This window comes from Cervus elaphus, chromosome 6, assembly GCF_910594005.1.
Source record: "Cervus elaphus chromosome 6, mCerEla1.1, whole genome shotgun sequence".
Classification (NCBI taxonomy): domain Eukaryota; kingdom Metazoa; phylum Chordata; class Mammalia; order Artiodactyla; family Cervidae; genus Cervus; species Cervus elaphus.
The window spans coordinates 30,915,995-30,942,915 of record NC_057820.1 but is presented as its reverse complement, the minus strand read 5'-3'; the positions used below and the strand labels follow the sequence as shown (position 1 = coordinate 30,942,915).

Below are 26,921 nucleotides of genomic sequence, written 5' to 3'. Positions count from 1 at the left end.
TATTTTTTTCTTAGTGTTGCCTTTTGTAGCTTGAACTCTCAACATGGATGTGTGATGGTTTCTGCCCACATCTTATAGGGCCATGTCTAGAGATATAAGCACCTGTTTCTGTCACAAAATGCCCAGAAGAAGTTTCAGTGCAACATGTCGACCTTTACTAGGTCATATGAATTTTTTTTAACATATTGCATATTGCCAGGCAGCAGAGTTCATTAGAAGCACTCATGTTGTTTGTGAGATGTTGAATTATTTCTCAGAGGAAATATTGAATAGATACTCAAAAAAGGAAGTGACTATATAAAATAAGAGATTATAGCTATAATTTTTTGACATTTTTATGAATAAACACAATTTTTAGTAATGATAGGGTATTAGAGATACATCTGTTAAAATTAGTAACAAGGAAAATAATAAAAGTTCATATGAAAAAGAAAAAGTTCCAAGTGGACAAATCATTCCTGAGAAAGAAAAACAAAACTGTAGGCATCACACACTTTAATTTTAAAGAATATTATAAAGGCATAGTAATCAAAATAATACATAGGTTTAAAAACAGTCACCAGGTCCGTTGGAACAGAAGCAAAAGCCCAAAGATAAATTCATGCATATTTAGTCAACTAGTATTTCACAAGGAAGCCAAAAATATTCAATGAACTTACTCCACTACAAAATTATATTAAAATGGATCAGGCTTAAATATAAGACCTAAAACCATAAAATTCCTCAAAGAAAACAATGGGAAATAATTCTTGACATTCATCATGGCAGTGAATTTAAATATGACACCTAAAGTAGAAGCAACAAAATTATAAATGAACAAGTGGAACTACTTACAACTAGAAGTTACTGCACACTGCACAGAAAAAAAGAAAAATGATCAACAAAAGAAGAAGGCAGTGTATGAATAAAGAAAAATTTTGTAAAGCATAAGTTTGTGTATTTGTTGTTCAGTCACTCACTCATGTATGGCTCTTGGTGACACCATCAACTGCAGCACACCAGGCTTCCCAGTCCTTCACCATCTCCCGGAACTGACTCAAACTCATGTCCACTGAATTTGGTTGGTGATGCCATCCAACCATCTCATCTCCTGTGGTTCACATTTCCTCCTGCCTTCAATCTTTCCCAGCATCAGGGTCTTTTCTAAGGAGTTGGCTCTTCACATTTAGGTGGCCAAATCATTGGAACTTCAGTTTCAGCATCAGTCTTTTCAATGAATATTCAGGATTGATTTCCTTTAGGATTGATGGGTTGAATCTTCTTGCAGTCTAAGGGACTCTCAAGAGTCTTCTCCAACACCACAGTTCAAAAGCATCAATTCTTCAGCACTCAGCCTCCTTTATGGTCCAACTCTTGCATCCATACATAACTATTGGAAAAACCATAAATTTGACTATATGGACCTTTGTTGCCAAAACAATGTCTCTGCTTTTTAATATGCTGTCTAGGTTGGTCATAGCTTTTCTTTTAATTTCATGGCTGCTGTCACCATCTGCAGTGATTTTGGAGCCCAAGAAAATATGGTCTCTTACTGTTTTCATTTTTTGCCCATCTATTTCCATGAAGTGATGGGACCAAATGCCATGATCTTTGTTTTTGAATGTTGTTTTAAGCCAGTCTTTTGATTCTCTTCTCTCACCTTCAGCAAGTGACTCTTTAGTTCCTCTTTGATTTCTGCCATAACTGTGTTGTCATCTGCATTTCTGAGATTATTGATATTTCTCCCAGAAGTCTTGATTCCAGCTTGTATTTCATCCAGACTGTCATTTCACATGATGTACTCTGCATATAAGTTAATTAAGCAAGGTGACAATATACAGCCTTGACGGACTCCTTTCCCAATTTGGAACCAGTCTGTTGTTCCATGTCCAGTTCTAACTGTTGCTTCTTGACCTGCATACAAGATCTAAGGAGGTAGGTAAGGTGGGCTAGTGTTCACTTTCTTGAAGAATTTTCCAATTTGTTGTGATCCACACAGTCAAAGGCTGTGGTGTAGTCAATAAAACAGATGTAAATGTTTTTCTGGAATTCTCTTACTATTCTAGGATCTAGCAGATTTTAACAATTTCTGCTGGATCTCTGGTTCCTCTTCCTTTTCTAAATCCAGCTTGAACATCTGGAAGTTATTGGTTCATGTACTGTTGAAGTCTAGCTTGGAGAATTTTCAGCATTACTGTATTAGCCTGTGAAATGAGTGGAAATGAGCAGTAGTTTGAACATTCTTTGGCATTGCCTTTCTTTGGATTTTGAATGAAAACTGACTGTTTCCAGTCCTGTGGCCACTGCTGAGTTTTCCAAATTTGCAGGCATATTGAGTACAGCACTTTCACTGCATCATCTTTTAGAGTTTAAACTAGCTCAACTGGAATTCCATCACCTCCACTAGCTTTGCCAACAGTGATGCTTCCTAAGGCCTACTTGACTTTTCATTCCAGTATGTCTGGCTGTCGGTGAGTGATCACACCATAGAGGTTATCTAGGTCATGAAGATCTTTTTTGTATAGTTCCTTTGTGTATCTTTGCCACCTCTTCCTAATATCTTCTGCTACTGTTAGGTCCATACAATTTCTGTCCTTTTTTGTGCCCATCTTTGCATGAAACATTCCCTTGGTATCTCTAATTTTCTTGAAGAGATCTCTAGCCATTCCCATTCTATTGTTTTCCTCTATTTCTTTGTATAGATCACTTAGTAGGAGTTTCTTATCTCTCACTTATATTCCTTAGAACTCTGTATTCAGATAGGTATATCTTTCATTTTCTCCTTTGCCTTTTGCTTTTCTTTTCTCACTTAGGTGTTATCATCTAAAATATAGGGAGAACTCACAAAATTCAATAACACAAAAACAAATAATTCCTTAAAAAATTAGCTGAAGACCTGAATAAGCATTTTTTAAGGAAAAGATTCAAATAGTTAATAAGAATATGAAATGATGCTCAACGTTACTAGTTACCAAGAAAATTCAAAGCAAAACTACAAGGAAGTAACATCGTGTACCTGTTATGATGACGATCATCAAGATGATAAGAGACAACAAATGTTGGTGAGTAGGTAATGGAAAGAGACAACTTTACACTGTTAATGCAAATGTAAATCAGTATAGCCAATATGGAAAATGTGATGGTGATTCCTCAAAATTTAAAAATAAAGCTAGCATATGATCCAAAATTTCCACTTCTGGATATAACATTAAAAAAGAATAAAGCAAAACAAACAATCAAACAAACAAACAAAAACAAATCACTGCACTCTCAGGCTCATTGAAGCATTATTTACAAATTTACAATAGCCAAAAACATGGAAACAAATTAGGTGTTTATAAATAGGTGAATGGAAAAAGAAAACATGATGAGAGATGGAGTAGAATATTATTAAGTCATGAGTAACAAGGAAAACTTGCCATTTGCCTCAACATGGATGGACCTTGAGGATATTATGTTAAGTGAAGTAAGACAGGGAAATAGATCACTTATATGTGGAATCTAAAGAGAAAACAAAACAAAAACTAAAACAAGCTACAGACACTGAGAAGATTGGTGATTGCCAGATGCTAGGGTTGGAGCATGGTCACAACAGGTAGATGGTCAAATGGTACAAAGTTCCAGTTCTAAAGTAAGTAATTAGGGAGTGTAATTTACAGGCTGGTGACTCTAGTCACTAATACCGTATTATGTTTGAAAGGTACTAAGAAAGTAGCTATTAAGAGTTCTCAAGTAAAAACCATTTGTATTTATGTGTAGTGATGGATATTATCTAGAGTTATTGTGATTGTTTCACAATATGTACAAACGTCTAATCATTTTGTTGTATACCTCTGTTGAAACAAAATTATTTTAAGGCAGGACAGAAAATTTTTGCATAAAAATTTCTCTGCCAGTTGAGGTAGTCCCCATTTTAGTCTGCAATGTGCTTCTGCGTTAAACATTAACTAGACCCCCTTAGAAGACACAGGAAAGCTTGCTTACAAAAAAGAAAAATTTTCCTCCTTGCACTAGCAAGGTAACTCCTTAGGAGGTAACATTCCTTCCTTAACCTCTTCAGTGGTCACAATGACCCACTACTCATTTTTTAGGACTACATAAACTGGTGATCAAATGTTGTGATGTATAACCCTTTCTCTCAAAAACTTATATGACAGTTCTTTAACTTCTAATGGGCAGAACATTCCTCAGAGATTCCTGACAGATTTTCTCCAGGGTTATAATCCTCAGGTTGGCTCAAATAAAATTGTTCATTTCTTTCATAGGTTGACTATTGATTAACATTTTTGTCACCAACTGCAACTAATACAATGTTACATGCTAATAATACCTTAAAAAAATCTATCTGAAAGTGAAAGTCTCTCAGTCGTGTCCAAATCTTTGCGACCCCATGGACTATACAGTCCATGGAATTCTCCAGGCCAGAATACTGGAGTGGGTATCCTGTCCCTTCTCCAGGGGATCTAAAAAGATCTAGCTAAAGAATATAAGAAAGATTCTGCTTTCTCAAGGGTAATTTAGCCTTATGAAAAACTTTCTTAACATAATTACATAATCACCTTAACATAATAAAAAATAAATTATTTGAAAGGAAAATAGAAGGGGTAAATGGACTTGATAAAATAGAGAAAAATTTTGTGCTTAGGGTCAAAAGTCACTGCTGCTGCTGCTGCTAAGTTGCTTCAGTAGTGTCCGACTCTGTGCGACCCCAGAGATGGCAGCCCACCAGGCTCCCCTGTCCCTGGGATTCTCCAGGCAAGAACACTGGAGTGGGTTGCCATTTCCTTCTCCAAAAGTACTAGTTGACCTCTAATGCAATTTTAAATAGAACAACAAGAACAAAACACTGAGGTGAGTTTAAAAAAAATTAGAAATATGATCCTTCAGAAAAAAAAAAAGAAAAGGAAACTTCCTATTTTAACACTTTCGGTTCAGTTCGTTCAGTTCAGTTCAGTCACTCAATTGTGTCTGACTCTTTGTCACCCCATGAACCGCAGCACGCCAGGCCTCCCTGTCCATCACCAGCTCCCAGAGTGCACCCAAACCCTTGTCTTTTGTGTTGGTGATGCCATCCAACCATCTGATCCTCTGTCATCTCCTTCTCCTCCTGCCCTCAATCTTTCCCAGCATCAGGGTCTTTTCAAATGAGTAAGGTCTCCACATCAAGTGGCCAAAGTATTGGAGTTTCAGCTTCAACATCATTCCCTCCAATGAACACCCGGGTCTAATCTCCTTTAGGATGGACTTTAGGATGGACTCCTTTAGGATGGATCTCACACTTTAGAAGATAAGAGAAAATGAAACCAAGCTACATTATTTATTTCCTATTTTCATGCTTACAACATTGCAAACCTGGGACCAAGTAACCATTCCTTCACAAAACATAAATATAAAGCCTCAGAAGGTGCAAGTTAATCAGAAAGAAAGCAGTCTGCATAAGAGCAGAAGTGAAAATCAGAAAACTAATGCAAGATTAGAGAAATCAAGCATCCTGTCCGATTTGGGTTCTCCAGACACTCCAAAATATTATGTATGAGTATAGAGAATATTCCTTCTTGGATATATTATCAGTATTTAATCATATAACACAAAGCCATAAAAAGGAGTGTTATTATTTTTTTAAATTCAAAACAGTGTAGCCACAGAAGCTTGGATCTTCTTCACCTAAAATACCTTTTGTGAGTTTTCATACAGTCAGATAAATAACTACCTTTTTCAGAGTATATAAGAATAATAACTATATACACATTTGTCTTACCTAAAACTTTGCTGTAATATTCATCCCATTCTGGAAATACATAATATGAATATATCATGTCACTCACTGTATACAGTAACCAGTTCTTCAGCCTCTGTATAAAAGTCATGTTGTCTGTCAGTCTTGATGTGATACCAGGAATATATGAAGATGGCATAGGAAGCCCAGCACACAGTCTTTCAATGACATTCCCATAGGAAAACCGAAAAGTGTATATAAATGGAATATTCAGGAGTTCAGCCACCAATTCCCCACAAAATATTAAAGGGTCAGCAATACATACATCGAACTTGGCTGCCTGTAGTCTGCTGAGTAACTCCTTGTTTGTGACAGCACTGTCACACACTCTTTTGAAAGTTAAAAGAAATTTTCTGCCTATGTTTGCCAGTTTTATTTGCATTTCCCACCATGAGAATTTTGACACGTCAAAAGAAGCTTCATAGAGAAGGGTATTGAGCTCTTCCATGAAAGTTTCTTTAGTTACCGAAAGCTGGAGGATCTCCACATTATAGGGAATCTTGGTATGATCAATCAGAACACTTTGTGAAGGTACCAGGACAGTTATCTCATGCCCATGATGGTGAAGTTCTTCTAGAATAACTTGTAAATTAATCCAATGACTAAAATCCACAGGCCATACAAGAACTTTGCCTGTCCTTCCAGAGTCAAGGAGACATAGATGCAGCAGGAAAAGGATGCAGAAGCCTTTCACAGTCTTCATGGTTACCTCTTGCCTGAATTAAATCTGGGTTTAAATCAAGTGCGTGAAACTCACAATCCAAAGATCTCTCCTTAACTTTCTCAATCAGTCCATAGTAGGTTGGGCTGAACTTTGACTTGTGTACTTTGTATTATGGATTAAAATGAAAAACAACTTCTTTGATGGGAAAAAAAAAAAAAAACACACACCTCTATAAACTCAACCCCGCAGTCAAAAGCATCACTTCTTCATGTTCAGCTTTTTTTTATAGTCCAGTTCTCACACCCATATATGACTACTGGAAAACCCATAGCTTTGACTAGATGAACCTATGTTGGCAAAGTAATGCCTCTGTTTTTTAATATGCTCTCTAGGTTGGTCATAGCTTTTCTTCCAAGGAGTAAACATCTTTTGGTTCCATGGCTGCAGTCACCAAATGCAGTGATCGTGGAGCCCAGAAAAATGGTCTGTCACTGTTTCCATTGTCTCCCCATCTATTTGCCATGAAGTGATGGGACAGGATGCCATGATCTTTGATTTTTGAATGTTGAGTTTTAATCCAACTTTTCACTCTCCTCTTTCACTTTCATCAAGAGGCTCTTCAGTTGCTCTTCGCTTTTGGCCATAAAGGTGGTGTCATCTGCATATCTGTGGTTATTAATATTTCTCCCAGAAATCTTGATTTCATCTTGTGCTTCTTCCAGCCTGGCATTTCACATGATGTACTCTGCATATAAGTTAAATAAGCAGGATGACAATATATAATCTTCATGTGCTCCTTTCCCAGTTTGGAGTCAGTCCATTGTTCCATGTCTGGCTGTAACTGTTACTTCTTGACCTGCATACAGATTTCTCAGGAGGCCAGTAAGGTGGTAAGATGGTCTGGTGTTTTCCACAGTTTCTTGTGATGCACAAAGTCAAAGGCTTTGGGGTAGTCAGTAAAGCAGATGTTTTTTGGGAACTGTCCTGCCTTTTCTATGATCCAATGGATGTGAGCAATTTGACCTCTGGTTCCTCTGTGTTTTCTAAATTCATCTTGGACATCAGGAAGCTCTCATTTCGCGTACTATTGAAGCCTCACTCAGAGAATGTTGAGCAATACTTTGCAAGCTTGTGAGCTGAGTGCAGTTGTGTGATGGATTGTACTTTCTATGGCATTGCCTTTCTTTGGGATTGGAATGAAAACTGACCTTTTCCAGTCTGGTGACCACTGCTAAGTTTTCCATATTTGCTGGCATATTGAGTGCCGCACATTAACAGCATCATCTTTTAGAATTTGAAGTAGCTCAACTGGAATTCTATCACCTTCACTAGCTTTGTTCATAGTGATGCTTCCCAAGGCCCACTTGACTTCACATTCCAGGTTGTCTGGCTCTAGGTGAGTGATCACACCATTAAGGTTATTTGAGTCATTCAGATTTTTTTTTTTTTTTGTACAGTTCTTCTGTGTATTCTTACCACTTTTTCTTAATATCTTCTGCTTCTGTTAGGTCCATACAATTTGTGCCCTTTATTGTGCCCATCTTTGCATGAAATATTCCTTTGGTATCTCTAATTTTCTTGAAGAGGTCTCTAGTCTTTCCTCTTCTGTTGTTTTCCTCTATTTCTTTGCATTGTTCACCTAGGAAGGAAAGCTTTCTTTTCTTTCCTTGCTATTCTTTAGAATTCTGCATTCAGTTAGATATATCTTTCCTTTTCTCCTTTGCCTGTCAATTCTCTTTTTTTCTCAGCTATTTGTAAGGTCTCCTCAGAAAACCATTTTGCTTTTTTGCATTTCCTTTTCTTGGGGATGATCTTGATCACTGTCTCCTGTACAATTTCATGAACCTCCATCTAAAGTTCTCCAGACACTCTGTTTATCAGATCTAATCCCATGAATCTATTTGTCACTTCCACTGTGTAATAGTAAAGGATTTGTTTTAGGTCATACCTGAATGGTGTAGTGGTTTTCCTTCCTTTCTTCAATTTAAGTCTGAATTTGGCAATAAGGAGTTGGTGATCTGAGCCACAATCAGCTTCCAGTCTTCTTTGTGCTGACTCTATAGAGCTTCACAATCATCTGCAGGAAAAAAATGTAATCAATCTGATTTTGGTACTGACGATCTAGTGATGTCCATGTGTAGCATTGCCTCTTGTGTTGTTGAAAGAGTGTGTATGCTATGACCAGTGCGTTCTCTTGCAAAACTCTGCTAGGCTTTGCCCTGCTTAATTTTGTACCCCAAGGCTAAACTTGTCTGTTACTCCAGGTATCTCTTGACTTCCTACTTTGCATTCCAACCCCCTATGATGAAAAGGATATGTATATATACACATACATGTGTGTGTGTGTGTGTGTGTGTGTGTGTGTGTGTGTGTGTGTATGTGTGTGTATTTGGTGTTAGTTCTAGAAGGTCTTGTAGGTCTTCACAGAACTATTCAACTTCAGCTTCTTTGGCGTTAGTGGTTGGGGCATAGACTTGGATTACTGTGATATTGAATGGTTTTCCTTGGAAACGAACAGAGATCATTCTGTCATGTTTGAGATTGCACCCAAGTATTGCATTTCAGACTATTTTGCTGACAACGAGGGATATTCCATTTTTTTCTAAGTGATTGTTACCCGCAATAGTATATATAATGGTCTTCTGAGTCAAAATCTCCTATTCTAGTCCATTTAGTTCACAGATTTCAAAAATGTCAATGTTCATCTTGCCATCTCCTGTTTGATCACTTCCAATTTGCCTTAATTTATGGACCTAACATTCCAGGTTCCTTGCAATATTGTTCCTTACTGTAATATTGTTCTTTTTAGCATCACAGTTGACTTCCATCACCAGTCATATCCACAGCTGGGCGATGTTTTTGCTTTGGCTCCATCTCTTCATTCTTTCTGGAGTTATTCCTCTACTCTTCTCCAGTAGCATATTGGGCGCATATCAACTTGGGGACTGTATCTTTCAGTGTCATATCTTTTTGCCTTTTCATACTGTTCATGGGGTTCCCAAGGCAAGAGTACTAAAGTGGTTTTCCATTCCCTTCTCCAGTGGACCATGTTTTGTCAGAACACTCCACCATGACTCATCCATCTTGGGTGTCCCTATATGGCACGGCTCATAGTTTCATTGAGTTACAAAAGGATGTGGTCCTTATGATCACTTTGGTTAGTTTTCTGTGACTGTAGTTTTCATTCTGTCTGTCCAATGATTGGGCTTCCCTGGTGGCTCAGCTGGTAAACAATCTGCCTGCAATGAGGGAGACCTGGGTTTGATCTCTGGGTTGGAAGATACCATGGAGAAGGGAAAAGCTACCCACTCCGGTATTCTTGCCTGGAGAATTACATGGACTATATAGGCCATGGGATCGCAGAGTAAGACACAACTGAGTGAGTTTCACTTCATATCAGCTTCCCTTGTGGCTCAGCTGGTAAGAATCTGCCTGCAGTGCAGGAGAACTGAGTTTGATCCCTGTGTTGGATGATCCCCTGGAGAAGCAAAAGGCTACCCACTCCAGTGTTCTGTCCTGGAGAATTCCATGGATTGTATAGTCTATGGGATCACAAAGAGTCAGACAGGACTGAGTGACTTTCACTTTCACTTGCCCTCTGATGAATAAGGATAAGAGGCTTACGGAAGCTTATCATTTTTTAGGACTACATAAACTGGCAATATAATGTTCTGATATATAACCTGCTCATGTATAACCCTTTCCCTCAAAAACTTATATGACAGTTCTTTAACTTCTAATGGGCAGACCATTCTTCAGAGTTTCCTGTCAGATTTTCTCCAGGGTTATAATCCTCAGATTGGCACTGATAAAATTTTCCATTTTTTTTCCCCTAGGTTGGCTATTGATTAAATTTTTGTCACCATCTGAAACTAATGCATTATTACATGTTAAGAATACCTCAAAAAATCTATCTAACTAAATAATGCAAGAAAAGTACTACTTTTCAAACGTAATTTACCTCTTATGCAAAATTTACTTAACACATAAACATAATTTAAAAAATAAATTATTCAAAAGGAAAATAGAAGGGGTAAATGGACTTGCCACAATAGAGAAAAACTTTGTGTTTGGGTTCAAAAGTTGACCATAGAACAACAAGAACAAAACACTGAGGTGAGTTAGAAAATAAAGAAACAAGGTCCTTAAAAAAAAAAAAACTTTTTTTTCACACTTTAGATGACAAGAGCAGATGAAACCAAACCACATTACTTGCTTTCTAGTTTCATTCTCACCACATTGCAAACCTGGCCATCAACTAACCATTCCTTCATAGGATACAAATATAAAGCCTTCAGTCAGTTCAGTTCAGTTCAGTCGCTCAGTTGTGTCCAACTCTTTGCAACCCAATGGACTGCAGCATGCCAGGCCTCCCTGTCCATCACCACCTCCCAGACTTTTCTCAAACTCATGACAGTTGAGTCAGTGATGCCATGCAATCATCTCATCCTCTGTTGTCCCCTTCTCCTCCCACCTGGTGATGGACAGGGAGGCCTGGCGTGCTGTGGTTCATGGGGTTGCAAAGAGTCAGACATGACTGAGCGACTGAACTGAACTGAACTGAATTTTCTATTGTGTATATGTACCACAGCTTTCTTACCCACTCATCTGCAGATGGACATCTAGGTTGCTTCCATGTCCTAGCTATTGTAAACAGTGCTGTAATGAACATTGGGGTACACATATCTCTTTCAATTGTGGTTTCCTTGGTGTGTATGCCCAGCAATGGGATTGCTGGGTCATGTGGCGGTTCTATTACAAGTTTTTTAAGGAATCTCCACTCTGCTGTCCATAGTGGCTTCACTCCTTTGCATTCCCACCAATAGTGTAAGAGGGTTCTCTTTTCTCTGCACCCTCTCCAGCATTTATTATTTGTAGACATTTAGATAGTAGCCATTCTGACCAGCGTGAGGTGGTACCTCATTGTGGTTTTGATTTGCATTTCTCTGATAATGAGCGATGTTGAATATCTTTTCATGTGTTTGCTAGCCATCTGAGTGTCTTCTCTGGAGAAATCTCTGTTTAGTTCTTTGGCCCAGTTTTTGATTGGGCTGCTTATTTTTGTGGAACTGAGCTGTAGGAGTTGCTTGTGCATTTTTGAGATTAATTCTTTGTCAGTTGCTTCGTTTGCTATTATTTTCTCCAATTCTGAAGGCTTTTTCACCTTGCTTATAGTTTCCTTCATTGTGCAAAAGCTTTTAAGTTTAATTAGGTCTCATTTGTTTATTTTTGCTTTTATTTCCATTACTCTGGGAGGTGGGTCATAGAGGATCCTGCTGTGATTTATGTCAGGGAGTGTTTTACCTGTTTTCCTCTAGAGTTTTATAGTTTTTGGTTTTATATTTAAAACTTTAATCCATTTTGAATTTATTTTTGTGTATGGTGTTAGAAAGTGTTCTAGTTTCATTCTTTTACAAGTTTGACCAGCTTTCCCAGCACCACTTGTTAAAGAGGTTGTCTTTTCTTCATTGTATATTCTTGCCTCTTTTGTCAAAGATAAGGTGTCCATAAGTGTGTGCATTTATCTCTGGGCTTTCGATTTTGTTCCATTGATCTATATTTCTGTCTTTGTGTCAGTACCATACTGTCTTGACTGTAGCTTTGTAGTACAATCTGAAGTCAGGCAGGTTGATTCCTCCAGTTCCGTTCTTCTTTCTCATGATTGTTTTGGCTATTTGAGGTTTTTTGTATTTCCACACAAATTGTGAAATTATTTGTTCTAGTTCTCTGAAGAATACTGTTGGTAGCTTGATAGGGATTGCATTGAATCTATAGATTTCTTTGGATAGTATAGTCATTTTCACTATATTGAGTCCTCTGATCCATGAACATGGTATATTTGTTCATCTATTTGTGTCATCTTTAATTTCTTTCATCAGTGTTTTATAGTTTTCTATATATAGGTCTTTTGTCTCATTAGGTAGATTTATTCTTAAGTATTTTATTCTTTTCATTGCAAAGGTGAATGGAATTGTTTCCTTAATTTCTCTTTCTGTTTTCTGATTGTTAGTGTACAGGAATGCAAGAGATTTCTGTGTGTTAATTTTATATCATGAAAATTTACTATATACATTGATTAGCTCTAGTAGTTTTCTGGTAGAGTCTTTAGGGTTTTCTATGTAGAGGATCATGTCATCTGCAAACAGTGAACATTTTACTTCTTCTTTTCCAATCTGGATTCCTTTTATTTCTTTTTCTTCTCTGATTGCTGTGGCTGAAACTTCTAAAACTATGTTGAATAATAGTGGTTAGAGTGGGTACCCTTGTCTTGTTCCTGGTTTTAGGAGAAATTATTTCAAGTTTTCACCATTGAGGATAATGTTTGCTGTGGGTTTATCATATATAGCTTTTATTATGCTGAGGTACGTTCCTTCTATGCTTGCTTTCTAAAGGGTTTTTATCATAAATGGATACTGAATTTTGTCAAAGACTTTCTCTGCATCTATTGAGATAATCAAATGATTTTTATCTTTCAATTTGTTAATGTGGTGTATCACATTGATTGGCTTGTGAATACTGAAAAATCCTTATATCCTTGGGATAAAGAGCACTTGGTCATGATGTATGATCTTTATAATATGTTGCTGGATTCTGTTTGCTAGAATTTTGTTAAGAATTTTTGCATCTATGTTCATCAGTGATATTGGCCTGTAGTTTTCTTTTTGTGTGGCATCTTTTTGTATAGTTTTCTTTTTGTGTGGCATCTTTATGGTTTTGGTATTAGGGTGATAGTGGCCTCATAGAATGAGTATGGAAGTTTACCTTCCTCTGCAATTTTCTGGAAGAGTTTGAGAAAGTTAGGTGTTAGTTCTTCTCTAAATTTTTGGTAAAATTCAGCTGTGAAGCCATCTGGTCCTGGGCTTTTGTTTGTTGGAAGTTTTCTAATTATAGTTTTGATTTCTGTGCTTGTGATGGGGCTGTTATTTTCTATTTCTTCCTGGCTCAGTTTTGGAAAGTTATACTTTTCTAAGAATTTGTCCATTTCTTCCAAGTTGTCCATGTTATTGGCACATAGTTGCTGATAGTAGCCTATTATCCTTTGTATTTCTGTGTTATCTGTTGTGATTTCTCCATTTTCATTTCTAATTTTGTTGGTTTGATTCTTCTCCTTTTTTTTTTCTTTTTTTTTTTTTGATGAGTCTGGCTAATGGTTTGTCTATTTTATTTATCTTCTGAAAGAACCAGCTTTTAGTTTTGTTGCTTTTGGCTATGGTCTCCTTTGTTTCTTTTTCATTTATTTCTGCCCTAGTTTTTATTATTTCTTTCCTTCTACTAACCCTGGGGTTCTTCATTTCTTCTTTTTTCTAGTTGCTTTAGGTGTAGAATTAGGTTATTTATTTCATTTTTCTCTTATTTTTTGAGGTAAGCTTTTATTGCTGCAAACCTTCTCCTTAGCACTGCTTTTACTGAATCCCATAGGTTTTGGGTTATTCTGTTTTCATTTTCATTCATTTCTATGCATATTTTGATTTCTTTTTTATTTCTTCTGTGATTTGTTGGTCATTCAGATGTGTGTTGATTAACCTGCATATGTTTGCATTTTTTATAGTTTTTTTTTTTTTCTTGTAGTTGACATCTAATCTTACTGCATTGTGATCAGAAAAGATGCTTGAGATGATTTCAATTTTTTTGAATTTACCAAGGTTAGATTTATGGCCCACGATGTAATCTATCCTGAAGAAGGTTCCGTGTGCACTTGAGAAAAAGGTGAAATTCATTGTTTGGGGGTGAGATGTCCTATAGATATCAGTTAAGTCTAACTGATCCATTGTATCATTTAAAGTTTGTGTTTCCTTGCTAATTTTCTGTTTAGTTGATCTATCCATAGGTGTGAGTGGTGTATTAAAGTCTCCCACTATTATTGTGTTATTGTTAATTTCCCCTTTCATACTTGTTAGCATTTGCCTTAGATATTCGGTGCTCCTGTGTTGGGTACATATATATTTATAATTGTTATATCTTCTTCTTGGATTGATTCTTTGTTCATTATGTAGGGTCCTTTGTCTTTTTTCATGGTCTTTATTTCAAAGTCTATTTTATCTGATATGAGTATTGCTACTCCTGCTAACTTTTGGTCTCCATTTACGTGAAATATCTTTTTCCAGCTCTTCACTTTCGGTCTGTATGTGTCCTTTGTTTTGAGGTGTGTCTCTTGTAGACAACATACATAGGGGTCTTGTTTTTGTATACCACCAGCCAGTCTTTGTCTTTTGTTTGGGGTATTCAACCCATTTACATTTAAGGTAATTATTGATAAGTATGATATTGCTTCCATTTATTTTGTTGTTTTGTGTTTGAGTTTATAACGTTTGCTCTGTTTCCTGTCTAGAGAAGATTCTTCAGCGTTTGTTGAAGAGCTGGTTTAGTGGTGCTGAATTCTCTCAGCTTTTGCTTGTCTATAAAACTTTTGATTTCTCCTTCATATTTGAATGAGATCCTTGTTGGGTACAGTAATCTGGGTTATAAGTTTTTCTCTTTCATCATTTTAAGTATGTCCTGCCGTTCCCTTCTGGTCTGAAGAGTTTCTATTGAAAGATCAGCTGTTATCCTTATGGGAATCCCCTTGTGTGTTATTGTTTTTCCCTTGCTGCTTTTAATATTTGTACTTTGTGTTTGATCCTTGTTAATTTGATTAACATGTGTCTTGGGGAGTTTCATCTTGGGTGAAACTGTTTGGGACTCTCTGGGTTTGGGACTCTCTGGGTGTGGGACTCCCTGGGTTTCTTGGACTTGGTTGGCTATTTCCTTCCCCATTTTAGGAAAGTTTTCAACTATTATCTCCTCAAGTATTTTCTCATGGCCTTTCTTTTTGTCTTCTTCTTCCAGGACTCCTATGATTCGAATGTTGGGGCATTTAACATTGTCCCAGAGGTCTCTGAGGTTGTCCTCATTTATTTTAGTTCTTTTTCCTTTTTCCTCTTTGCTTAATTTATTTCCACCATTCTAACTTCCACCTCACTTATCCTATCTTCTGCCTCAGTTATTCTACTGTTGGTTCCCTCCAGAGTGCTTTTATTCTCAGTTATTGCATTATTCATTATTGATCAACTGTTTTTTATTTCTTCTAGGTCTTTGTTAAACATTTCTTGCATCTTCTCAATCCTTGTCTCCAGACTATTTACCTTTAACTCCATTTTATTTTCAAGATTTTGGATCATTTTTACTACCATTATTCTGAATTCCTTTTTGGGTAGACTCCCTATCGCCTCCTCTTTTGTTTGGTTTGGTGGGCATTTGTCACATTCCTTTACCTGCTGAATATTTCTCTGCCTTTTCATCTTGCTTAGATTGCTGTCTTTGGGGTGACCTTTCTGTATGCTGGAAGCTTGTGGTTCCTCTTTATTGTGGAGATTCCTCCCTGTGGGTAGGGTTGGATGAGTGGCTTGTCAATGTTTCCTGGTTAGGGTAGTTTGTATTAGTTTTCTATGGGTGGAGCTGGATCTTGTCTCTCTGGAGTGCAATGAAGTGTCCAGTAGTGAGCTTTGATGTGTCTATAGGTTTGGTGTGACTTCTGCTGCCTACAGTTTAATGCTCAGGGTTATGTTCCTGCTTTGTTGGAGAAGTAGCTTGGTATGTCTTGCTCTGAAACTTGTTGGCTCTTGGGTGGAGCTTGGTTTCAGTGTAGGTATGGAGGCTTTTGGATGAGCTCTTGTTGATTAATGTTCCCTGGAGTCAGGAGTTTTCTGGTGTTCTCAAGTTTTGGATTTAAGCCTCCTGCCTCTGGCTTTTAGTTTTATTCTTACAATAGCCTCAAGACTTCTCCATCCATACAACACTGATGATAAAACATCTAGGTTAATGGTGAAAAGATTCTCCACAGTGAGGGACACTCAAAGAGGTTCACAGAGTTACATAGAGAAGAGAAGAGGGAGGAGGGAGATAGAGGTGACCAGGAGGAGAGGAGGGGAAGTCAAAAGCAGAGAGACCAATCTAGCCAGTAATCAGTTCCCTAAGTGTTCTCCACAGCCTGGAACACCCAAAGAGATTCATGGAGTTAGGTAGAAAAGAGAAGGGAGAGAGAGAAGATAGAGGTGACCTGGGGGAGAGAAAGGAGTCAAAAGAGTAGAGAGCAATCAAGACAGTAACCACACTCCTAAGTAAAAGTGGGTACTGAAGACTGGATTGGTAAAGGCCCAAAACGATAACAAATACCAAAAAGCAAAGACTAAAAATCTAGAGTAGAGGTTAGACTCTCAAAAATACAACATTAAGACACAATCAAAAAATGGGCCAACGAACTAAACAGACATTTCTCCAAAGAAGACATACAGATGGCTAACAAACACATGAAAAGATGCTCAAATCACTCATTATCAGAGAAATGCAAATCAAAACCACAATAAGGTACCATTACACGCCAGTCAGGATGGCTGCTATCCAAAAGTCAACAAACAATAAATGCTGGAGAGGGTGTGGAGAAAAGGGAACCCTCTTACACTGTTGGTGGGAATGCAAACTAGTACAGCCGCTATGGAGAACAGTGTGGAGATTTCTTAAAAAACTGGAAATAGAACTGCCATATGACCCAGCAATACCACTCTGGGCATACACACCGAGGAAACCAGATCTGAAAGAGACATGTGCACCCCAATGTTCATCGCAGCACTGTTTATAATAGCCAGGACATGGAAGCAACCTAGATGCCCATCAGCAGAAAAATGGATAAGGAAGCTGTGGTACATATACACCATGGAATATTACTCAACCATTAAAAATAACACATTTGAATCAGTTCTAATGAGATGGATGAAACTGGAGCCCATTATGCAGAGTGAAGTAAGCCAGAAAGATAAAGAACATTACAGCATACTAACACATATATATGGAATTTAAAAGGATGGTAATGATAACCCTATATGCAAAACAGAAAAAGAGACACAGATGTACAGAACAGACTTTTGGACTCTGTGGGAGAAGGTGAGGGTGGGATGTTTCGAGAGAACAGCATCGAAACATGTATATTATCTATGGTGAAACAAATCACCAGCCCAGGTTGGATGCATGAGACAAGTGCTCGGGCCTGGTGCACTGGGAAGACTCAGAGGAATCGGGTAGAGAGGGACGTGGGAGGGGGGATCAGGATGGGGAATACATGTAAATCCATGGCTGATTCATGTCAATGTATGACAAAAACCACTACAATATTGTAAAGTAATTAGCCTCCAACTAATAAAAATAAATGAAAAAAGAAAAAAAAAAAAGGAAAATACAACATTAAAAAAACAAAGCAAAATCACAAAAGTTATTAAATATATATATGAAATTTGCTTTAAAAATAGGGTCTTTTTTTTTTGCAAGGTAATAGTGGGTTATAAAAACGGGTTATAGAAATGGGCTATAAAAATTAAAATTAAAGGGGTAATAAAGAACTTAAAAATTAAAAAAAATTAAATGAAAATAATTAAATCTAGGAATTTCTCTGGAGCTGTTGAGGGCAGTGTGGGGTCAGTTCAGTTTCAGATAGTTCCTTGTTCCAATTTATACTTCTTTTTAAGATCTATAAGCACCTTCCAATGTAGTCGGTGCTAACCACAGGGTTTTAATCTGTTGCACCTGTTACTTCCAAAGTGGTTCCCTCTTTTTTGTTTATTTTGGCTTCCTCTGTTTGCAAGTCTCTTCAGTGTCTAATTTCCACCCTGACACAAGGGAGCGAAGGTGGTCACTCATTTAGGCTCACTTGTTCAGTTGTGCTGGGGGGGGGAGGGTGCGAGAAACACTGCAAACAAATATCACTGGTGTGTGTGGGGAGTGTTCACAGTGTCTGGGACACAACTGGGTTGGCCCCTGCTCACAGCGTGTGTGACCTTTCCTAGTCTACACTGCTCAGGCTCCAGGTTGCTCTGCAGGGGAACTATCTAAAGTGGGCCCTGGGTTGTGTGCACTTCCCAAGTCTAGGCCTCTCAGGTTCAGGTTCTCGGGTATTCCACAGTGGCACAGACTCAGTTGGGTCTGCATTTTGTGCCCTTCCCAGGTCCGGGCAGCTCAGGTGACCAGGTGCTTGGCAAGCACAGTCTCCTAGGTGTGTGGTGCATCTTATCACCTCCCAGGTCCCAGGTGCTCAGTTTCCTGGGTGCGCCGCGAGAGCATGGTCTTAGGTGTGCCGAGTGTCTCCTCTGGGGAGCTGATCTCTGACTGAGGCCCTCCTGGTGTGTGTCAACCATCCAGGATCTCAGGAAGACTTGGTCAGCAACTGGGAGCCTGCTGGTAGTTTGGTAAAGGGCGCCATGTCTGAGACCAAGATTGGCCCTCGCCTTCCGACTCTGGCTGCCACCTGCCTGCCTCTCTGCCTCCGGCGGGGGCAGGGGCCCGTCCGCAGCCAGCTAGCTCTCCTTTGGTATTTGCTCAGTCCTTTGTTCTGTGAGCAGGCCTGGCAGTGCCTTAGTTTAGAGCTTTTTGTGAGAAAGTTCTTTCTCTTTTTTTTTTCTCTCTCTCTCTCTCTGGCTATCCCACAGTTTAGGTTGCTATCTCACGTTAGCTCCCCCAGATTGTCCTCAGGGCATTCAGACCCGGTCCTTACCCTAGGCATGCGGCCCGTGCCTCCCTCTTCAGCCCCCGCTCACTGCTGGCAGGCTGGAGTGTCTGGTCTACTTTTCTGCTGGGAGTTGTGGTTAGGCACGTATTCTGTGGGGTTTTTTTTTTTTTTTTTTTTTAATCCTCCTGGTTATGTTGCCCTCTGAGATTCCAAAACTCCCCACAGACCCACTGGTGAGAGGATTTCCTGGTGTTTGGAAACTTCTCCTCTTTCACGACTTCCTCCATGGAATGGGTCTCTGTCCCTAACTCTTTTGTCTCTCTTTTTATCTTTTATATTTTGTCCTACCTCCTTCTGAAGAGAATGGGCTGCCTGTCTAGGTGCCTGGTGTCGTCTGCCAGTGTTCAGAAGGTGTTTTGTGGAATTTTCTCAGTGTTCAACTGATCTTTTGAGGAATTTGTGAGGGAGAAAGTGATCTCCCTGTCCTATTCCTCTGCCATCTTACAACCACCCCCCATCTCCAGTTTTTAATACACTGTCTAGGTTTGTCATAGCTTTCCACTCAAGGAGAAAGTGTCATTTAATTTGTTGCTGCAGTGATGATCCACAGTGATTTTGGAGCCCAAGAAAATAAAGTCTGTCACTGTTTCCACTTTTTCCCCACCTATTTGCCAAGAAGTGGTGGGACCAGATGCCATGGTCCTAGTTTTTTTAATGTTAAGTTTTAAGTCAGCCCTTCCACTCTCCTCTTCCACCTTCATCGAGAGGCTCTTTACTTTCTCTTTGCTTTTTGCCATTATGAATTTGAAGTAAAAGATTTTATATTTTGTTTAGAGTAGTGAGGAAATGGAAGTATTTATAGCTTCTATATCAAAATTTCTCAACCATTATAGAGAGCTTGTGGAAATAACCTTTTTTTTATATATATAAAATATTACACACATGAAATGAATCTTTTCCATATGGACGGGAAGACTTGTTGATTCCTGGTAAGACTGACATCATTACAGAGAGCTCTTACATACCTGGAGTGGTTTCCCTACATGAAGAATCATGGCTTACATCTGACAATTGCAGTAAGTGTGAAAGGTAGATGTCTGAATTTCATGGTGTCATATAGACTGTTGATATCATATATGAGGGAATTACATCTAAATATATGAAGAACTGATTTGGGGGGAAATGAATGGCAGGAACTGGCAATGAGAATTAGGATCTCAGCCTATTTGGCAAAGTTTAGAGCAAGAATATATAGAACCATGGTAGAGCTGGAATGAGATGCAGAAGCAAAGAACCTGGGGAGAAAATAAAATTGAAAAGCACAAAATGGTAGGTAGCAATTCATGTACACTGCAGAACTTGTTTTTTGCTCCAAAGATGCCAGGCCCTTCTAAATCCCAACTCTATTACCATTTAAAATATCATGGTTTATACTTAATTTAGGCAATATGGTAGATCTGAGTCTGCAGGTAAATTATTATCTTTGTTAAAATATGTAGAACATACTAGAAACAAATACTTCCCTTATCATAAAAGGCAAGTAAGTTTAATAATCAAAGCATATCACTGCATGAATAACTTTTTGTTTATAACATATAGAACTTGATTTTGTATATATGAATGTACACACATGAACAAAGGTACTGCATCTACCTATTAGCATTTTAGATTATCATGATGCATAAAAACTTGAGCAGGATTTCATAATATAGTCATATATGAATTAAGTAGTTTAAAGGTATTTTAAAATATATTAACTGACTATGAGAGCCAGAGGTCATCAAACTCCAAAAAAAAAAATAGTTTTTATTAGCCCTTAAACTGGAAAAATATAACATGTTGAAAGGTTTAGCCTTTGCATACCTAAAATTATTACCAGATTACTCATATAATGAATAGAATGATGCATGTGTGTGATAAGTCACTTAAGTCATGTCTGACTCTTTGCTACCCTATGCACTGTAGCCAGCCAGGCTCCACAGTCTATGGGATTCTCCAGGCAAGAATCCTGGAGTGGGTTGCCATGCTCTCCTCCAGGGAATCTTCCTGACCCAGGGATCAAACCCATGACTTTTATATCTCCTGCATTGGCAAGCAGGTTCTTTACTACTAGCAACACCTGGGAAGCCTCATAATGATGTACAGATGATACATATAGGTAAATATTTTTGTTTAAGAAAAGCTTTAGGATATGTATTTACTTATCAGAGTAATTCTTTTGAATAAATTCAGAAAATTCAGAAACAAGATATTGAAATCCTAAGTTTACTTAAATTCCTTTATGTTAACATCATTTTATATTAATAAAAAACAGAACAGGTATCTTGAGTTTGGCATAAAATGACCAAAGATTAAACTGTGATTTAAAGATTATTATAGGAAAGGACATTATCATATTGGTAATGTATGATTTTTCAGAGAAGGAAATGGCAACCCACTCCAGTATTCTTGCCTAGGCAATCCTGTGGACAGAGGAGCCTGGTGGGCTGCTATCTATGGGGTCGCACAGAGTCGGACACGACTGAAACAAATTAGCAGCAACAGCAGCAACGCATGATTTAGGATTATGGTGTAATGTTGCTTTATTTACATGCATTAGATGTTTAAGCAGTAACATTAGTGCTTATATTTTTAAGCTCTATTCCTTAAAATATTACAATTATTTAGTTACTCAAAGCTTCATAAAATTGAGAAAATATATTTTTAAAACCTATATTTCTTTATAGTTAATTTCCCCAACTAATAATAAATTATAGTTACCTTGTTCTTATACCTGTAAACAGACAGATGTTTTCCCAAGTCATTTATGTTTATCCTAAGATGGTTTTATGTTTGTTCTATTTTTATATTAGATTGACTTGCATTTGTTTTTACATAGTCATTTTAGGTCATGTTAATTGGGTTATAAATATCAAAGTCCATGGTGAATCATTTACTGAACTTGGTTAATACACATCATCTGAGTTAGACTGAATAATTTTTTTTTACATCAAGGGCAAATTATTGGCAAGTATGTTGAAGATAGGCTTTTTAGAAAAGAAATAAAGAAATATTTTTTAAATGAAGGATTTGGTGGAATTTCAAAACAAAAGCATGGCCAGATTCCCCCAAATTCACCTGTAGGGTTAGAGAAGAAGGAAAGAAAAGGAATATTCTGTTTTTAGAGACATCTTTATTTTTATTAAAATTCAACTTATGTCTTCATATTTGCTGCAGGTTTCAGGCTGATGCTAGTTAATAAGAAACCAGTACTTGAGCTTAGTATAGTGGTCACAGTACAGTTCATGAAAGGATCAGGAGGAATATTGAGACAAAGGAAAAGAACAAAGTAAACAAACTTCTTGAGTTTCTGATGGAGAAATCATCGCCATAGAAAATAGCTTTTATGGGAAGTGCATTTTCCATCCAAAGTATCTGCAGTGCAACTCTAAACAGTTTGCTTCTTCTTTGTAAATATTTCTATTGTAAGTAAAATTAAAGTAGGATAAAATTAAGTAAATGTTTTTGCTATTGTCCATGTCTGACTCTGTGACCCCATGGATTGCAGCATGTCAGGCTCCTCTATTCTGCACTATTTCTCAGAGTTAGCTCAAATTTATGTCCATTGAGTCAATGATGCTCTCTAACCATATCATTCTCTGCCGCCCCCTTCTCCTTTTGTCCTCATTCTTTCCCAGCATCATGGTCTTTTCCAATGAATTGGCTCTTCTCATCAGGTGGCCAAAATATTGGAGATTCAACTGCAACATCAGTTGTTCCAGTGGTTATTCAGGTTTGATTTCCTTTAGGATTGACTGGTTGATCTTCAGTAGCACGATTAGAAAGCATCAGTTCTTCAGTGCTGGACCTTCTTTACAATCCAACTTTCACATCCATACAAGACTACTGGAAAAACCATAACTTTGACTATATAGACCTTTGTCAGTAAAGTGATATCTCTACTTTATAATACATTGTCTAGGTTTGCTTCTTTTCTTCCAAGGAGTAAGCATCTTCTAATTTCATAGCTACAATCACCATTTGCAATGATGTTGGAGGACAAGAAGATAAATCTGCCACTGTTTCCACTTTTTCCCCTTCTATTTGCCATGAAGTGATGCCACTGAATGCCATGATCTTAGTTTTTTGAATGCTGAGTTTCAAGCGAGTATTTTTCCTCTCTTCTTCCACCTTCATCAAGAGGCTCTGTAGTTCCTCTTTACCTTCTGCCATTAAAGGGGTATCATTGACCCAGGGCAGAGTCAATGGCTTTTCTTTCTGTTCTCACATAGTAAAAATTGTTATATAAATTTCCAATAATAAGAAGAGATTTAGTTCAGTAACATATCGTCTCATTTATAATCAAACTACATCTAAAATTAAAACATGCCTTCTCTCTGAACTTAAGCTTATTACCACATGCAGTATAAAAAGAGCGGGGATTCAGCTCCCCTCTTTGCTCATGTAGCAACAGTGCTCCTCTGCCTCCAGACATATAATTTCTTGGTTGTTATGGTGAGGGTTTAGCATTGGTGCTTTCTGGACCTGAGAAGTGTTTCAAGCTGGCAGATTTTCTTCATGAGATTCCTTGAGGTGCAACTCCAAGTTACTGGGTATTACTGTTCAGTCATTCAGTTGTGTCCAACTCTTTGCAACTCCATGGACGGAAGCATGCCAGGCTTCCCTGTCCTTCACCATCTCCCAGAGTTCTCAAACTCATGTCCATTGAGTCGAAGATGTCATCCAACCATCTCACCCTCTGTCTTCCCCTTCTTCTGCCTTCAATTTTTCCCAGTGTCAGGATTTTTTCCAATGAGTCAGCTCTATGCATCAGGTGGCCAAAGATTTGGAGCTTCGGCCAAAGATTTGGATTCAATCAGCTCCAATGAATATTCAGGATTGGATTTCCTTCAGGATTGACTGGTTTGATATCCTTGTAGTCCAAGGGAGTCTCAAGGGTCTTCTTCAACACCACAGTTCAAAAGAATCAATTCTTCTATGCTCAGCCTTCTTTATGGTCCAACTCTTGCACCCATACATAACTACTGGAAAAAAAATAGCTTTGACTATATGGACCTTAGTTGCTAAAGTAATGTCTCTGCTTTTTAATATGCTGTCTAGATTGGTCATAGCTTTACTTCCAAGGAGTAAGGGTCTTTCAATTTCATGGCTGCTGTCCCCGCCTGCACTGGTTTTGGAGCCCAAGAAAATAAAGTCTCTCACTGTTTCCATTGTTTTCCCATCTATTTCCATGATGTGACGGGACCCAATGCCATGATCTTCATTTTTTAAATGTCGAATTTTAAGCCAGCTTTTTTACTCTCTTCTTTCACTTTCATCAAGAGGCTCTTCAGTTCCTCTTCACTTTCTGCCATAAGGGTGGTGTCATCTGCATATCTGAGGTTATTGATATTTCTGCCAACAATCTTGATTCCTACTTGTGCTTTATCCATCCTGGCATTTTGCATGATGTACTCTACATATAAGTTAAATAAGCAGGATAACAACATACAGCCTTGACCTATTCCATTCCCAATTTGGAACCAGCCATTGTTCCATGTCTGGTCCTAACTGTTGCTTCTTGACCAGCATAAAGGTTTCTCAGGAGGTAAGTAACATGTTCTAGTGTTCCCATCTCTCGAATTGTTTTCCACAGCTTGTTGTGATCCACACTGTCAAAGACTTTATCATAGTCAATGAAGCAGAAGTAGATGTTTTTCTGGAATTCTCTCCCTTTTCCTAGGATCCAACTGATGTTGACAATTTGATCTCTCATTGGTTCCTCTGCCTTTTCTAAATCCAGTTTGAACATCTTCAAGATGGGTGATTCAGCCTCAGCCTCAGCCTCAGTCCCTCCAATGAATATTTAGGATTGATTTCCTTTAGGATTGACTGGTTTGATCTCCTTGCAGTCCAAGGGACTCTCGAGAGTCTTCTTTCATCACTAATATTCAAATGGAGGATAATCTTCAAATGAAAGACAAAAAAATAGTGTTTTGTATCCCAAGGGGGACAAAGTCTAATGTGTGATGTGAAAGGAAATTGATGGTTTAAAATGTGCTTTACAACAGAATAGAAACCCTAATAGAATTCTGATATTCTTGACTGGCAAAGAAGCTCTGGCTAGAGTGTGTTCTGCATTACTTCTTGTCTAGTTTCTTTAAAAAATATGAAATAGCTATTACATATTGAATGCAAAATTTTGTTAGATATTTATGAAATATTCAACCTCATCACTATGGAAATAGAATTAGTCATTATATTCCTAAGGCCTCAAGCAGCATCTCAACTGGTTGAACTTAAAGCAATGAAAAAAGTAAAGCATTATGTCTTTAATGGTAACAATTTCCATGTGCATATATATCTTCTCTTTTTAAAGAATAGATTACTTTAAACTTTAATTCTGAATCATGTGGCACATTTTTGGAGTGAGTCTTTGATCTTTGACTTGATTTATTGAGGAATGGACAAGAACCAGGAGAGAAAGAACAGAACAGGAGAGAAATTTTTTCAAATCGGCAGCTGGATTTATTCAGATGGACCCTATCGAGAGTTCTAGCCCAGCCTTCAAAAAAAAAGAAGAAGACTACTCTCTTTTTCTTTGCAGTTTTACCAAACTTCTGCAACAAAACAGTAAACATTTAGTGATCATGACCATGAATATAATAGTTGCCACACATGATAGCAGAAAGACAGTCACATCCAGAGAGTGGTACTGGTACCAGGTGAGGTCATGGATGACTGTTCAAACATGTTTGGCTCCTTTGTGGTACATGACAAACTCAATCCAGAAAACTGTTCAGTCCAGGGGCTTCAAAGGCTGATCATGGTAAATTCTTGATAATTTCATAGCATTTTCTTTATAACTAAAATTGAATATATAAATACCAACTTGAACAATTTGTTAAGGATGCAATATGCCTAGTACTATTATATATTATAAAATTATATTGCATAATGATCAATATCTTATGTCACAAATATATCACCAAGAGCAGAATGCATTTGAAAGCTTGTTTCCTCTTGAGATATTTTAGATATGATAGTCTATCAGCTAGAATCCATTGGATGTTTCATAATCTCAGTAATGATTGGAGGCCTGGGAGAAAGCAACTTATACTTGGAAATAGTATTTTTATAGTTTAGAAATAGAAATGCAGAATATGTAGATTGAGTATACTGAATTTATCTTTTGTTGAGTGTTGTATTGGGAACATGATAGTGACAGGAAGCAGCATTGACAGGCAGGTCTATGAGAAAGAAACCCTTTTTTCTAGTTGACTTATTTCATTTAGCACAATTCCATGTTGATGCAAATGGCAAAATTTCATTCTTTCTCTTTGCTGAATTCCTTTACATACACATACCATATCCTCTTTTTCTTTTCATTCATTGATAGACACGTAGGATGTTTTCATATATTTGCTGTTGTGAATAATGCTATAGTGAACATGGGCGTGCAAGATGTATCTTCCATATTCTTTTTTCATTTCCTTCAGATGTGTACCCCAATGTGGGATTGATGGATATATAGTTGTTCTATTTTAAATTTTTGAAGTAACCTCCCTACTGTTTTCTACATTGGTGATAGAAATGTACATTCCCACCAACTCCCTTTCTTCACATGCTCACCAACTCTGTTATACCTTTTGTTTTGAAGATGGCCATTCTAACAGGTGTGAGGTGATATCTCATCTGCATTTCCTGATCCTTAATGTTGTCAAGCCCCCTTTCATATATCTGTTGGCTATTTGTAAGTCTTCTTTGGAAAAAATCTTTTTGGTAACTCCGCTCATTTAACTTTATTTTACACGAGTTATATGAGTTATTTAAAAACATATTTTGTGTATTAACTTTATCAGGTATTTAAATTGCAAATATTTTCTCCAGTTTTGTAGGTTGTCTTTCATTTTGTAGACCATTTATTTTACTGTTCAGAAGCTTCTGAGTTTGAGGTAGCCCACTTATTGATTTTTGCATTTATTCCTTGTATTGTTGGTGTCACATCCAAGAAGTTGTTAGCAAGACCCTTCTGAAGGAGGTTTTCCTCC

At 37.6% G+C, this 26,921-nt stretch overlaps 1 protein-coding gene and 1 pseudogene across 1 annotated transcript in view; both read right to left on the bottom strand.

The window, feature by feature from the left end:
* The window catches only part of LOC122696502 (UDP-glucuronosyltransferase 2C1-like), a 32,564-nt gene extending 26,027 nt beyond the window's left edge, over nucleotides 1–6,537 (bottom strand). Inside the window, exon 1 of the mRNA XM_043906574.1 lies at nucleotides 5,738–6,537. Within this exon, the coding sequence (XP_043762509.1) occupies nucleotides 5,738–6,458 (721 nt within the window). The 5' untranslated portion in view covers nucleotides 6,459–6,537. The remainder of the gene's footprint in view (nucleotides 1–5,737) is intronic.
* Nucleotides 6,538–8,445: 1,908 nt separating this feature from the next.
* Nucleotides 8,446–26,921, bottom strand: part of LOC122696505 — a 33,046-nt pseudogene continuing 14,570 nt past the window's right edge.